The 17,127-nt window shown below is 39.8% G+C and overlaps 1 protein-coding gene across 2 annotated transcripts in view; it reads right to left on the bottom strand.

The window, feature by feature from the left end:
- The window catches only part of roraa (RAR-related orphan receptor A, paralog a), a 160,987-nt gene extending 146,051 nt beyond the window's left edge, over positions 1-14,936 (bottom strand). For both annotated transcript variants that reach the window (XM_067234483.1, XM_067234484.1), the window contains exon 1: positions 14,783-14,936. In XM_067234483.1, coding sequence (XP_067090584.1) covers positions 14,783-14,936 — 154 coding nt within the window. The remainder of the gene's footprint in view (positions 1-14,782) is intronic.
- Between the last annotated feature and the right edge of the window lie 2,191 nt (positions 14,937-17,127).

Genomic DNA, 17,127 nt, shown 5'->3' with positions numbered 1-17,127 from the left:
AAATATACATAGCTGCTTGCTAAATAATACTGCCAAGCTCCATGTCCTCCTTTGTGATTGTATAAAACAAATCACTCGTCATCTGAAGATCTGAAGTAATTCAATGCAATATACCACAGGTGTATTGACAATATATTTCAAACCCCTAAACTAAATGAATGACTTTGTATTGTAGGGGTACATTACATGACCATAATGTCTCTAAAAACTTCAGGAAGTCAAAAAAAACAAATGGACTAATTAGCCTCAAAATGACCCCTGGAGCCCCTTCAAGGATTTTGGTCCTACTCTTATCTCTCCATTTGAATTCCAAGGGCTTTCTTTCCAAAGAACTTACAGTACAAGCAGATACAAAGAGTATAAGAGGATTTTAATTAATGAGAAGAAAAATATTCAGCTAATCTATACTGACCTTTCACCTTCATTGCAATTTAAAGTTCATGGCCATTTTAAATTCATTTTCTATAAGCTTGAATGTCTAAAGACATACAAGAAATAAAGAGAAGGTGAGATCTGTTACTGAATTCCTGAAGGACTGTTCCAGCAATGCAATTCGAGCTCTGTGACTTTCTGTGCTCTGGGCCTTTAAAGCAAAGACACACATTTTCTAAATCTGACACTGACATCTGCAATTTCTTCACCAGCAAGTTCACATTGTAATCAGACTAGTAGTATGTTCTCCCTGTTTTGAACTCTTTTAGTAAGAGATGCTAAATGCATATAACCTGTTTCAGCTGTCATTAAATGTGCTTCTGTTCTACTTCCCGTAATTGATCACTGCGGTTTGAGTTTAGAAATAACAAGAGATGATACAGAGCATTTTGTTCTTAAGTGAATGCTTAGTGACATAAGTCATATAATACATCATTAAACCCAGACTGTTGTTAAGGGTCAAACTGAATCAAAATGTACTACCAGAGTTTAAACCACCTACAGTAGCACTCTCCGAGTCAGCTGGGCACAAAATACCCTTCTGTTCCCTCTGTCACCTCCTGGTACCTTCACGCTATGTGGACGGATCTTGGAGGGAGGGGGAGGCAGAGGGAGGCAAGGGAGAGAGAGGAACCAGGGGGTGAGACCGAGGAGGATGCATAAATTAGCCAAACCACTTAGGTGATTTCAACTAAAATTAGCAGGCCTGCCTGTGGGCTCCATCAATTCTCAACTTCCTCAAACTCTGACATGCATGGGGGAACTTTCTCCCTGCGGCCCCTGTGTCTAGGAGCCCCTCTCCTTCCTTACCCTCGTATCCTCCTTGTTCCCGCCACGCTCCGGCATGCAGAGATCCAATCAGGGTTCCCCTTTACAAATCCGATACATCCACCATGGACCTGTTCTTTATAACACATCCTAAAAGATTCCCCCTGGTTTACACCTATGGAATGACAGCACCATACAGAGTTCATGACTTTGACCTCTACAACAATGTTTAGAATGAGGGAATATACTCATATATTCTTTGTACTATACATTAAAGTTTTCTATTGTCTCGGTTTACTAAGAGATGAAGAGTTACTGAACATATAGCTAAAACAATTAAACTATTTAATTATGAAAAAAAACTTGTTTTATGTGGTGTGTTATGGTTTGTCAAAATAAATTTTATTAAAAAGACCACCACAACGCTTGCTTTACTGAGTTACTGAATTAGCTGTGGTTATGTGAGTTGGTGTGCCAAAGGCAGAATATGACAAATAATATTGGGAATAGTTTTGGGGGGATTTTGAATACAAGTGCAGACTAAACCAGAACTAGCCACGCCCATAATTACATGGAAATATTGAGATAAGTGCTCAGGACTGACTACACACAGCATTATTCTCATAATTTCAGGCTCTAACAGGTATCAATAGTTTTTGTTGACACTCAATGAGCAAATACACAATATTTCGATAGGCACATTGGATATACATTTCAATGGGTACCTGTGATGATTATCACAGAGGGTTCCTGTTACTATGTCGACGGATAATGTAACTATTACTTGCTCGATTAATTTAACTGATTGGATTAAAAAGATCTCTAGCCTTGTGTGAGACTAACATGCAATTTCCTCTCTAATCGAATGACTTATGGGGCAACATTTATCTACACCTGGTCCCACCTGGCACCCTTTTTTTACCCTTACCAAATTCCCAAACCGTCAGGTGGCCAACCTGCCATGAACAATCAAATGCACATTTTATGGTTAGCGAGTATAAACTTTATCTCTGGACAGCAACAAATTTGGTTAAAATAATTCCTATACAGTAACTATTTATGGTCAACTGTACACTACTGTATTCAGACAACCGAATGACTCCATTAATCAGAAAAGTAAGTATAAGTAATCTGCACATAAAATCTATCTATGGACAGAACAAAATCACTGGTGTCAATGACAAATGTTAAATATCATATTTTGAAAATAAATATATTGATTGTTCTGTGTTATGTTTCAACAATGTTTCAACGGTATGTGTTTGTGAAATCAAGCAACACTAACTTTCATGTTTATTCTATCCTGGTTAAATTGCTTACAAAATACTGCAGGAGGAACACTGTATTTTGTTGCTAACCAGACAGTGGCTAATCAGTGAACAGACAGCAAACGTACACAGATCATGCGCACACAGACATGCACACACATACACACAAATACAAACGCACACATGCATATAGAGCCTTACTGTAGAACAAAACAAAGCAACCTATAAAAAGATGGCGCACTGACTCAGTAATCATAGATGCAAACATGCATAAAAAAGTGACTGTTCATATTTGCTGCCTGAGCGCCTACCCAGACCCACAGACAGATGAAGACATTTCATAGAACGATATAGCACAGCTAGCCAAGCAGACTAAATTGACCTATTCCTTAATCGCTTTTAATGAAGACAATGTGAGCCTTGAGTGCCGTTGAGACCTCCAGCACTAGTGCAACCCGTGCACCAACACTCACAGACTGCAACACAAATTAAACACAGCAGAGATGGTGAATTACAATTCTAAATAGAGAATTCCAAATCACCTCTTCCAATGCCTACCTTACCCCCAGCAGACATTCTCTAATTTGTCCAATTACTGGGACTAGTGTTCCAATTAAAATGTCATATCCAAAGGAATTTAATTTGAGATGAAAACTGCCAAGCATTGCTGCCTGGTAGGAGATGTGTATTATCACAAAAACCTTACAGCTTTTTTCATCTTTCCTTTCGCTAGGAAATTATGTTCTGAATTTTAAAAACAGCTACAGTGGTGTTCTACAAATAAAAACATATATATGAAAGGGAGGTACATGTATATTTTAAATAGTTAACCTATCAAATGAAATCAAAATATGATAAGACAAAATATATTTGCAAAAGTGGTCGTAAACATGCTCAACAAGTCCCTTAACATGTCAACAAAAATATATCCTACACAATGCTGTGCGAGTTTGTTCGTGCCCTTATGGGGCTGCATATTCAGAGATGATTTGCTAGTGTGTCCATTCATCCTCAGTCCCGTGCAATGATGAGAGCCTGTGTTTTGTCAGCTCCAGCCGTGAGCCAGCCTTGGGATACCACTGAGACAGAGGGGTCAACTTAAATTAAAACCTTTTGATCACACCACTGTACAACATCACAGTCGGCCGCCTCTTTCTTGCCATTATGCAACCACTAACATCTGTTACTTTTCGCAGTCTTCATGTTCGGCCTAAGAGCTCCAATGTTATGCAATAGGTTAGAGCAAGAGATTAAATCAGCATCAAAAATAAGATGGGCAGCACACAGCCAGTACCAGCCTGGCTGAAACAGACTAACTATATATTGTGTGAATGCCCAACTTTTTCAATGATCCATAAATACAAGATCCACGTACATACATTTGCTTTTTCATCATGCATGTTGAACTAACTTTGGTTCAGTACTTTAAGCGTATAAAATGAAATCATTTTGTCTCAACCTCCACTTTCTATTGGGCCAGAACTGTTGAAAATGTATGCAGACAAATGTTCTCGTCTCTTTGGGGAATGACCAGCGGAGGACATTTCTCAGGGAATATGTGAACATTCTTTATGCCGCATAACATTTCAAGCAAACCTATTGTTTGGAGCTGACAAGGTGCTCCATGGAAGCAGATCGGCTGTTACATCAAATTCGCCATTATGACCTCCGCCCTAGTTTCAAGAGTGAAAAAAGAGAGCAAGTGGGAGAGTGAGAGAGAATGAAGAAAAGAGAAGTTAGAGAAAGGGGACTTCCAAGGACATCTCCAACTTTCTAATGGAGTCTCCAGAAGCAGGAATGGGGCTGGTAACGAGGAGGGCAGGAGGAACAGCATCTCCCTCTGGAGGCAGTGACCCCATCCCTTTCTGACTTCCACTGAGGCTGGAGGCCAAGGGCAGCAAGACATCAGGCTGCTCTACACTGTTGGACAGGCTGGAGAAATGGATCATCTCCCATCATGGACCATCTTCACAAAATAAGCATTCATTGTAATACATAAAATGTGCATCAAATTAGCATATGAGATGGAAATTTGACTTAAATTAAATCAATAAATATATAGAGTAGGCTATGTATATATAAATATATATTCTTATTTTTTCTCAGTTCCAGCCTAACTAGCTGCATAAAGACGAGCTACAGTGACAATGCCTTCTCCATATGTCTATGGGCATCATCAAAAACTATTTTTGCTCTTTATTGGTAAATCATCAACTTCCATATGAAAGTAAAACAAATGACAGACGTTCGAGCCCCTTGGCGGACCGTCGAGTGGGCAGGACAGCAAAGCCAGGCGGCCTGACGAATGCTCAGCCAAGCCAAGCTGGAATGGAAGTCAAAGACACTCCTCCTCAAACAAGCCCACCGGCTTTCAAAGAAGCAGCCATTAGTGAGTCCTCATCAAGCAGAAGTAGGGGCCTGTTTGTTATCCCAGTGGGCCGGGGAGAGCGGCTGGCCACAATACGTCTGTGGGAGGAGGAGGAGGACTACAGAGATGAGCCCTGGACCCAGTGGTGTCTCTAAGCACAGTCAAGCCACACAGCCTAGGCACACTCAATTCCCAGCCCAACTGTCACTGCTGGCACTGGGTTCAGCCCCTTCAAGCACATAATCTGTGCTCGTATGGCTGTTAAGCACCACACCTCCCAGTCCCTCACTCATCCCTTGCCATGATATTGTCTCTCTGTGCCGCCTCCTCTCTATCATCAAGCCACAAAAGGTTACGGCACGTTTAGCTTGCTCCGACAAGCTGCATCTTGGTAAACAACATGACACCTTTACAGTGTGGACTGAGTTCAGGATACCTCACATGCTGTATCTCACTCATTATCATTTTAATTGAGCAGTGAAACAAGATCTCGTAAAACGCAAACCCAGTGCCCGGTGCTGAGAGTGTGTAAGTGTACAGTACGCTAGTGGGGGAGCAGGTGAGCAAGACCAGTGCGGTGCAGAGTGAGACTCCCGCCAACCAGAGGATCGCTACATTAATCTCCGTGAAAACAGAGGGGTCCGAGGCAGCCCTCTGCCATGCCAAAATCACCCACTGACGCTCATCTCTCCCAATGACAGAGCGATGAAGTCACATGAGTTCAGGTGAGCGAAAAATGGCAGCCTGCTTGATGCCCAGCCGGCTACTTTAATTGGGTAAAACAAAGTAATTTGATAGCAGCGTGGGGGGCACGAGGGGGTAAATGATGGGACAGAAGGTCACTGCTTCTCTTTTACTCTGTTGTGTGCCATCCACCAACACTCCCAGCATGCTCTACAGTTAATATTGAGATCTATTATACAGCAGTCTTTCACCATCTGCTTCTCACATGGTGAACTTGTGCTAGACTTCATAACATTGAATAAATAAAGTATCTTGGAATTTTCTGCGCACTCTGCATCAATACTAGTGCCATTATAATAAAGGACTCTTAAATTTAAAAAAAACTAGTTCCAAGGAATCAATTGCAAAATGGCCTTCTATGTAGTACATTTCTCTGTAGTGCTTTCTGTATACACAGCAGCAAGGAATAAAGTCTAGAACTAAACATCACCCTTTCCTTGGCCTGGTTGTCTAAAAAAACTACCTCGAACAGCTTTATCTCAAACATAACTGTCTTGTTCAATCTAAAATGGTGAGGTTATACAGTGTGTATATCACCTGTAGCCTCTTTAGGTCCATCTCAAACCTCCACCAGTGGATATTTTCAGCTTTTCAGGTAAAATGACAATTGAGTGGCTTTCAAGGCAAGCCTTCCAAGAACTGTCAGGGTCAGAAAACAAGAGTGGTGGATCCTTTGGTCAAGGCTGGATGGTGCATCATCAAACTGTGAAGATAACGCTGCTGTGAGATAAATCAGAGCAGGGCCCTAGCTGTACACACAGAGGCCCCAGCACTAAGTCTTGCTATAATCTCTGCCTCTGCAAAATCCCATACAGCAAATTATCTCTGTTTGCTTTATGATACCTTTTCCTGATTTTTTTTTTGTCGAAATGCCATTCATACCAAAAGGTCAGGAATTAAGAGTAGCTTCTTTCTTTCAAAAGACTTTAAGATGGGAGAAGGTAAGACTGGCAATTACTTACACATTCCCCTTGAATGTCACCCGTTTGTTCTCAGGACCACAGTTCCTTAAACAAATAACAAACAAAGAATATTTACCTGTGTTATCTGTGAGTGTACTGTAGTTGTGTGAGCACATGGGGGCGCATGTCAGTATGTGCGAGTGTGTGTTCTGATGCATGATACAACTCAACAAATGACCCTCCAGCCTGTGTGGGTTTTCTCCCAGGTGTGTCTGATGCATGGATCACGAGGAGCCGAGCGCCCAGGGCTGTGTTGGCACAGCCGCTCTGGGATCAGCACTCAATGTGGCCCTGGATTTGCATTGAGTGGAGGAACGGTTCACCTCCTCAACACACTCCACTCTGCATCAGAGGTCCAGTGGAAGAGCATGCTAGACTAACCCCCTGCGGGCAGAATCAGGTGTTATCTGTCTGACTGGGGACACCACCATCAATCTCTCCTGTCCACTCCTGCCTGGTATCAGATCAGCACAGGAAATGCAGTGCGTCTGTGCTAATCAAGAGGACCAGATACACAGTGAAGCAGGGAAGAGCTATAGCATTTGCAATTCAATTAGACAATAATGTCAATATGTTTGCTATTCAATTTACCTGACTGAAATGTTCATGCACTCACTTTTCAATTGTTAGATATCAGAGATGTTGGGGAACTTGATATCACAACAGATAACTTTCCCTAAATGAACCATCTCTTCCTTATATATTCACATGCTTTCATCACCACTGCTGGATTGTCAAGCAAAACCATTAGAAAATAACATGGTAAGTTCCAGGTACCAGGTATGATAATTATGGTAAGTCCATCTGTAAAATGTTTAAGCCTATCACAGTACACTGCAGACTCAGTAAATAAACTACCATTTGTACAGAAAACATGAGTGATGTTAGTGCTGTAATAGCACTGCCATTATAGCTAAATGTACAGTACATTACACATGCATCCTGTACATATTGAAGTAACCTTTCTGTCTTTCTGGTGGAACAAATCCTGTATGTTTTTTTGCCCCTGTGCCACTCAGAGACAGGGAGAAAACAAAAAAGAGAAAGAGGAAGGAAAGGAGAAATAAAGTAAGAGGGAGATGGTGAGGAGAAAACATGCAAGAGAGAAACCTATGTTGACACCTTGTCTAACTGATAATCTTATCGTTGAGTGATGGCTTGAGTTTGAAAGGCACTTTGTCCAATTAGGACTGTGCAGCAAATTTCCACCTGTCCCTGACAAAGATGAAGTGGCTCTTTCAGAAGACACTGTGGCACGAAGCCAGGTAAGAGAGTCCAGACATTGCTTCTGGAGCAAGCAGCAATTAATGAGCATTGCAAGCAAAGCTTGTTTAATGCAGGATGACACAAAATGAATTAAAAATCCTTCTTTATTTTACTATTTTATCAATCAAGTAAATGATCTAAACAAACAACCACTATCTAAACATTTAAGTGAATTATTCAAAAGATTTCACTGAGTTCAATGTGTCTATAATTATAACTTCACCAATTCTACTAGACTTTCAGACAGACAAATGAAATCAACTTAGCTTGACAGACCCAATGCAAAGATAACCCTCAATCAGCAATCAACACTTCCTGAGCAATCCCTTAAATAAAGATTTCCTTTCCTACACACAAACTTCCATCTGTCAGTATGTTCACGGTCAACCAGCATGATGATACTAAGCCTCAGAATTCCACTCCAAAATCGGAACATAAATGAGAAGCCTTATTGGTATGCCAAGAATGATCTGTTATCTGTACAACCCCATCCTCAACATTGACTGAAGACTTCCAACATCCTATTTCGGTGGATCTATTTCCGTCTGTCACTTAAAAATAGGCTTTTAATAACCCGACATGGTGTTAATTATTGCTCTTTAAGTACGACATTAGGAAAATAAAGTAGCAAATGCTGATCAATAACACATCTAAACTAATGTCTTTAGATGTGAACATGATTGGTGTTCCATGGATGGTACAAGACTAAGTCTTAGTGTCTGCCACAGTTCAGCTCAGCAGTTTTGACACATATTCATCAAGCTCTGTCTTGCACCTCGTACAGCAATCAATCCATATGCACAACAATCAAATATTCATTAGTAGCTTATTCATATTCAAATTCTGTTTTAGGGCGATAACAATGGGATAAAATGATCGTTGTTGAAAATATGAACCAGCAAAAATTGTTTAAAATGTATTTCTTAGCATAAGTTCAGAATAAGAATCAGTTCTTCTCAACACTGTTTATCCACAGCCAATGAAATAAAATATTTGTGAAAGTTTAAACAACTGCTGTTGTTTTGTAGGGACCACCAACACAGACATTTACATTTAGTCATTTAGCAGACGCTCTTATCCAGAGCGACTTACAGTAAGTACAGGGACATTCCCCCGAGGCAAGTAGGGTGAAGTGCCTTGCCCAAGGACACAACGTAATTTTGCACAGCCAGGAATCGAACCAGCAACCTTCTGATTACTAGCCCGATTCCCTAACCGCTCAGCCACCTGACTCCCAGACAAAGCTTTCAAGGTTTAAAATTCATAAAGGATATGTCCAGGCTCACAGATCTACAGTACACTGTTTATAAAATCAAGTGCACACAATGTTTAATGTTGCATTTACTGTACTATGAAGAAAATCTGAAGGTCAGTAAGGACCCCTGTCCTTGAACAATATGCCCCTAACTACTGATACATTTAAATAAGATCTAGCTAATAGTTTCCCATCCAATGTGATTCAACATGATTAATACTTGTGGGTATTGTTTAACCACTCCAGTTCATTGGCCTTCGGTAATTGGCAAAAAAGCTAAAGAGATGGGCTCCAAATATATTAATAATTAGTTGATTCTGCACTCTAAAAGATTCTGTCCAACCTCACAAGATTTTAATCAAACACTGAAAATAGTAGCTGATTGTAATCGGCACTCAAAAGTCACCAGGGGTGTTTGAAGAATCTGTCAAGCCTGAGAGCAGAGCTAATTCGATTAAGTGGCTGCAATACCTGGAGGGAATGGGATCTGTATCACTCGCTTTCTTATTTATGAGATTAGGTCTTGCTTGTTACTCGATATAAATAATCAACCCGGAAGAAATTACACTTATTTTCAAGTTGTGTAATCTTTTTGTTTAAAAAAGTTTTTTTTTGTTTATTTTAGGTAAAAGAAAAATAAGCAGGATATTCCATTCTTATGTATCTACTATGACTTATATTACACTAATTGAGTTATACTGTAGGAAAGAGTAAAGTTAGACAAAATCTTACAAGTTTTGCTGTTTTAAAGCATATCAAAACAAATAATAGCCAACACTTAACCTGTACATATACTGTTTTTATTAATATATGACTCTCAATCTACTGCAGAAAAAGAGACTACAATATACAAAGATGCAACTAAACTGGTCTGTTGGGACAAAGAAGATGTCAAGTCAAGTTGCTGAAATGACCTACTTTTTGATGCCCCTTTGAATTTCCATAGTTGCTTTTAAAACCATATTTAACATCTTGTAAAGGGACATTTGAGGAGGAAAAGCAACGACAATATTGCGCAATATCCACATCAATTAGAAGAGACAGTTGGACCAGTGGGGAAAAACATGATTCTCCTCCCAGCCTCAGAAGTGTGTTCTACATGTTCTACAGGTGACAGAACATCATACACATTTTCCATTCTTTTTGACTGACCTCAGTCATCCCACACTCTAAACACATTCCATAAAAACATGTCCGCCATGAGAACTGTTTCACCTGGAGTATAGTAAGCACTCAGAATAACAACAGTTAAGTGTCTCTTGGGTGTACTGTTGAAATACCATGGATTTGACCATGGATTGTACACTGTTACCTCTAGCTGTTTCTCTACTGTAATAACAGTAATGTCTGGGAGGGGCTCTATGCTCTACACATACAGTATCAGCGTTCTGCTTTTGAAAAAGGGATTTATGTTAGGTTTTGGTTGCAGCATGACCTGCCTGTAAGACTTATCCACACAATAAATGATTGCGGTAGAATCTTCAAGCAACAAAAATTACTTGCAGATGAAAAAATAAAGATACTGATCAATGTCACTTTCTTTCACTTCATTTTGTTGAGTGTTTAGAGTATGTATATCTGCTCAAGTTCTTTACATATCCTCAAGGGTATTGGAACTGCTACAGGCCTGGCCCTGGATATGACATAAGAATTTCTTTGAATGATCCTTAGACCCTTTACACCACCTTCCCCCACATGGCCTGCACCAAGGGACCCACTTCACAGCTCAGTACTGGCTGACTCTTGTCAGACTACAACTTTACAGCAATGCTACTTACTCTGGGTCACAGTGTACCACATTAAATTTAGACTCCTTTAACACCCTCCAATAATGCATCTAGAGTATTCCGTTCATTACTATTCAGGCTTTTTTTTTGCAACCAACTTCTGTATATGGGCCATGGATCTGAGCTGTCATTCACCACTGGAGATCTTGCATCAAAATCTGGTTCTTGTCACTAGCACTGACTTCCGTGCCAGCCCCAGTTGAGCCACTGGTGACTCTAAAACTCTCAAATGAATGGCCCCAGAAGGATAAACTTTGAGTAGTCCATAAATATGTTTAATCAATACAGTCAATTGGGTCAAACACAAACTTATCTCCATAAACTTTAGGACAAACAAACTTTTAAGTGACGTGTTTTTCTGAATGTAGTTTTTCTTTCTTAAAACATTTAACTGAGGTCTGTGAGCTTTGCATTTACAATACAACTCGTTTGTGTTTTTTGATAATAATGGGGTCCAATGGGGTCCATTTTTCTAAGAGCATTCCTGAGTGAAGGTAATAGGAGGGAATGTCTGGTACGCGTGGTGGTGTTCTGTACAAATAACAGTAGGTTGAGGACCGGAGGAACCACAGCAGTCCCAATGTAGTCTGAACTGTAGGCATCCTCCTACAAATCTCTATTGACAGCAACATGCCACATAAAACAGCATAGTAGACACTCGCTATCCTATTGGCTAAACAAATATTACTTGAATCTGACAAACAAACTTTGCTTAACACAAACTCTTTGAATGATCTGTTGTAAATTAACTTTATAGAGAAGAGAAGGGAAGGTAAGGTAAAGTGAGGTGATACAGAGGTTTAAACTACATCTAGTAAATCCGATTTGCCTGAATCAACCAGCAAACCCATTTTTTAGATGGCAGTTTTTGCCGGTGGCTATTTGAACAATAGACTCCTTACTGATTTAATGACCTTGATAAGGCTAGTGTGAACCTGATTGTTTTATAGTGGGCCTTAGACTAAAGCTAACACAAAGCATTGCAACAAATGACAAGTTTCAACAAGAGATATTGTTACATACTGTATCACCACTAAGTATTCAAATCAAGGAGGGACAGACCCCATTATTATGTCATGGGCTGTCTGCCAAGAAGTAAGAGACCCAAACACATTGCTCTCCAGGATCTACCTTGGCTGTCTGGATGGCAGGCAGGCGTCTGGCTACCTGCTGCTTGGTCCTCCTCAGCGAGCAGGGAAGTCTAATCCCTGGTATTTGAGAATGTCACAGCCTCACTAATGTTGCTGTCCAGTAGAGTAGTGTGAGCACCATGCCAGCTCGGGGCTTTCTGAGGCTTTGTGTAAAACCTTGTTTGGAGGCCTATGCTTCCCTGCGCCCCATCCGTCTTCTGTCAGAGCAGCCTAAACACATGCTGCCACTCCGGCTCCAAGTACAGCTGATGGACTCTTGTAGTAAAAGTCAACTTAGGTGTTCAGTAAAGGGATGGTTGTGTGCTGAAAGGTGTTTTCAGACCCATTATATGTAGCAGTAGAAATTATGAGCAATAGGAAGCATGCTGTGATGAATTAAGATGAGAGCAGGCTGTTAAGTGTTGTACTGACAGACTCACTACTCAGACAAGTCAGACCACTACTTTTAAGAACAGTAATATTGACAGACTATTGAATGGGAATAGAAACAGAAGGGTGGACAGTGTAGGAAAAACAACAATTTTGTCAGCTACGTGTTCAATCCTGCCATCTCAGGCCCATTTTGCCCATCCACACACTATGTTTACAAACAGCACATGATCGCCATTCATTTTGCACAGCAACAGACTAACAATTATTACCTTTGTCCCTCAATAACAAAAGTCTCAAAATTTTGATGATGAACACACACACACCAGCAAATGTGCATGGTTCAGGGCTGAGCACCAAAGCTCTCATCACATCTGGAGATTCAGAGCTTACATATGTAATTCTGAGGCTTCAACCAAGCTTCTGCAGCAGAGGCTGTCAACTTACATAACTATCTATTAATATTGATTGTTTCCAAATTTTCTTCTGTAAAACTGAGCAATCCTTAAAGGGTATTAGTGCTCAGGGTTAAAGCAGTAAATGTTCTACATAAGGAATGAGATGTAGATAGATGTCTGAATGTGGCACTGTAATCCTGAAAATGCCTTACTGTACATGTGTGTCATGAATTGCTTAGCCACATTCTGTTCTTGTTTCACTTTATTCCAATCCTGCAATAGATTGGTGGTGCATATTAGAATGGACAATAAGTGTGTATTATTGTACACAGAAAGAGAACTATCACAGAGCATTCATGTTTTTATTAACATGCTAAAAAGGCTCATTTTGTTTGTCAGATCTGATCAAATGTAGAGTTTTTACCAGTGTAGCCTACAGTTAAGTGAACTTCACAGCAGACTCTCAACCTACAAAAAACAACAATACTTTAATAACATCACATCCTTTTTATATTTATATAACAGTACTACTGTTTTACTTTTTTTTTTATTATTGAGGAATAAGTATTTAGAAAAAAACCGGGGGAGAAAAGTTTTACAGCAGGCACAGATTCCTTGAAGCATTCTTTAAAGTTTTGTCTCACTTTTTTCGCCCATTCAGCGTTACATAACAGCAAGGCGTCCTTTTTCCTGTCTTTCTCTTCTAGACACACTTTAACTATGTATAAATGGGTGGGGGTGAATGTGGGTCAGCAGGTTAGCAGTGTCTCGAAACCAGACTTCTTTAAAAAGAACACCCTGAGAGCTTTGGACTGCAAAAATGCCTTTGTAACTTCCTTTGCCTCTTATTACATAACCGAGCTTTGGTAGGAACCTACCAAGTTGTTAGAAAAGTGAAACAATCCCGTTATGCCACAAACTGTAAAGTGATTCGGTCATTGATACACACTGTAAACTGTACATGTTTTGATCACAGTATCACGTATCTCGCTTACAATTGAAAATATAATGATTTTCGTTCTCTCCCTCACTCTGGCGCGCCTCTGTTTATGGATAAACCTGTTACATAACCCGCTTACATTCCACTTTCACCATATAAGACTCTAAATATAGGATTCCTTTACTAGAGAGTCTTTCACAAGAAACCATTGAATAATTGTTATGTCTGAAATGTAATTTTTAGTCATTGATGTATTGCATACAGAAGTATTACACTGGAAATGTATTCACTGAACTTGGAAGAGCTGTTTGAATGGAAGCTGTCTGTAGGGGGTGTGGCTAACCTCTGCTGTATTGTACAACATGAACGGTAATCATGTGGTAAAATGAATTACACGAGACCAGTAGACTTAACTGAAATAAATAACCAAATGTCTGTATTTAGTGATGTACCTTTTATGTGTCTGACCTGGCGCGCGTTACATGGCAAGCCGGTCAAATACAGTACGTCTTCACGTGAGAAAACGAAATACAAATACATTCAGGGGAGTAAACGATAGTGGACCAAATACAATAATAAAATATAATAGCATTCGATATCGGTCTGTTCAATGCAGTTTCTAAAAGTTCATCATGGTAGTAGGTTACCATATTCACAAACGTGTAGCCACATACGCTGCAGGCTTAATAAGTGAACATGTGTACGGTAATCAGCAACTAATAACTTGGTAGCGGACTTCTGGTGGATTGTGAGCTACGGTCACTTACAGCCAACAGATTATTATCTGTAATGACTGGGGATATCAACATTTGCTAAATCTGTCAGTTGTGCTCGAACGGCAAAGCATTAAGGCAACACATTTGCCACAGTGAAATAAATACAAAACTGTTATGATAAGAAAGACAGACATATAGCCCTATGTTAGTCAATAATAACATAATCTGCACATTTTTTGAGGGTAGCTTTGATTGGAGAGCCACACGAAGTCTTCCAGGCAATGAATCCGTTTTTAAGTTTGAACCATTCGGTGATCAATCAATATTTTTCATGTAATGAGAACGGTCAGCTGCTTACCTCTATTGGTGCTTGAACAGGTCTGCCTTCGAATGGGAACTGGATGGTCCGCTTTTCGGAGCGTCTCCAGGTTTACCGGGGTTTCCCTGACCGGGGTAGCCGGCTCTGAAGCGCTGTTGCCCGGGTCGCTTGCTGGATCTGGAGGAGACTCCATGTTGAATTTCAGATTTACTGCTAAACTATCGGTAGTATTTTAGACTAAATCTTAAAGATTTGTGAGCTCCGAGACTTCGTCAGCTATCTATTTTACAGTAGAACTCAGAAATGAGATATGCGAGTGTGTCTTGAGGTGTGTGTGTAGGTTTGATTGTCCACTGGTAGCGCTAGAGAGAGCTCCAGTCATAGGCTACAACCAAAAAGGGAGAGGTTGTCAATAGCCGATTAATAGATGTACAGGCTACAGCTCCCAGAGTTGATTTTTCCATGACTTAGTGCAAGTGGCCACTGACTTTGTGTTTGCGAAATGTATTTGTGTAAATCTGTTTTTAAATAGAAAAAGCCTATGGTTTATTCAAGATTGGACTTGATAGTCTCTAGGTTTAGCACTCCAAATTTGAGGCAGTTAACCTGAAACAACCGGATATAAAATTATTTATTTGATGTGGTGAACTAGCACAGAAAACCAATTTAGAAACCAAACCAATTGATTGTCTTTTTAGAACTTTTTTAATCATCAACCATCATGAACCTCGTCATATAGATTCAGTGGTAGAAGCTATGCATGCGTGCATAATTTCTAGCAATAGAATCATTCATGAACCATTGGAATTTCTGTCCAATTTACAATAGTGTCTCATGTGTGCTAAGATACATACTGTATGAATATGCAGATACAAATGTAGGCTGTTCATGACTTATCTCTATGAGGAAGTTCTCTACATGTATCACAATATTAATATTAGTGATATTATCTTGTCCATTTGGCTGGTTGGCTATTACAATAACTAATATTGTCGATTAGATTTGTTGTTGCTGTTTTTGTGGATACCATTAGTAATATTTATTATTATTTGGTTATTGGTTCTATGCATCTTTTCAGGTGACATAAACTGCTTATATCTGGCGCCAGTGTACGACTGCGACAGAAAGCTTTCCATTCATAGCTCCGGCCTCCATGCTTGTGCTGTTTGTAGTGCGATTATAAACACCATGCCTTCTGCATGTGATCAGCGCTGAGCCTTGCAGGCGGAACCACGCCCCTTTAAAAGAGCTGCACGTGGACTTTGATATGCTACTGTTCTTCAGATCTCTCCAGACTAAATAGACCAGGTATATTACCCACAAATTGTTAAACTAATGACATAATCACCACAACTATACTACAACTGCTACTGCTTATACAAATAATAGCAGTTATAATTGAAAATAAATCAAATAAAATAAAAACAGTCAATAATTATTGGTCTTGTAGGATCATTACTTGTATTATTATTAGTAATGGTAGAAGTAGCAGGAATTTGTATTAGTAGTATTGTTTATGATTTTAGAATAGGTTATAGAAGGTAGGGAATGTTATTAAGATAGAACATAAATAGGTTATAGCCACAGCATTGCCACCAAGCCGGCTAAGCGAGGTTGACCACCGGTCACAATAACATGGCCTTCAGTCCACCCCAGAAAAAGACCTGAGGACTGGTTCCAGTGACTGGTAAATTGAGTAAGGTCTCACTCTTGTGTTTGTGCATTAACATGGTGATAGTTTCCTTCCTGAAATTTTAGAGCTCATAGGCAGAAAGAGGGTTGACCATGTAAAGACAAGATGGTCGAACAGGCACACAGTAGTATAAATGTCAGTGGAAGAAAACACCTGTATAGAAAATATTCTCCAGTGTAGATTTTACGTAAACATGTGTGTTTATATCAAATTGCATGTTAATTTATTATTATTATTATTATTGTATTACACATAATTTAATCTATAACTAAATACACATGAAGTATAGTTTAATACCCCAATGCCCCAAGACAACAGGAGAGCTGTAGAGAATAGAATTTAAGTACATTGTCTTGAAAGGTGGCCAAATCCTTTCGTACCAATGAACTTTACCTGAATGAACCTTCTTTCTCAATGTATCCCTAACCTCGAAGGTAAATCTATCCCTCTCTCTCTAGTTCTCTCTCTGTCTCTGTCTGTCTGTCTCTTTGTCATTTATTCTGTCTTTATCACGCTTACACAGAAACATACACACACACTCCCCTTCGAGCCATGTCCTGCATTTAAACTGAGATGATACAAGGACACGTTTTATGCAGCTGGTTTAATTTCTGAGTGATAATGAATTATGCCACTGTCACAGACTGGAGCAGGGAAGAATGTGAGGTGGGCAGCTCTACATGCCTGGCTG

Source organism: Osmerus mordax, chromosome 4 (assembly GCF_038355195.1).
Source record: "Osmerus mordax isolate fOsmMor3 chromosome 4, fOsmMor3.pri, whole genome shotgun sequence".
NCBI classification, from domain to species: domain Eukaryota; kingdom Metazoa; phylum Chordata; class Actinopteri; order Osmeriformes; family Osmeridae; genus Osmerus; species Osmerus mordax.
Note: the sequence above shows the minus strand (reverse complement) of the source record. Positions and strands in the feature narration are given on the sequence as shown.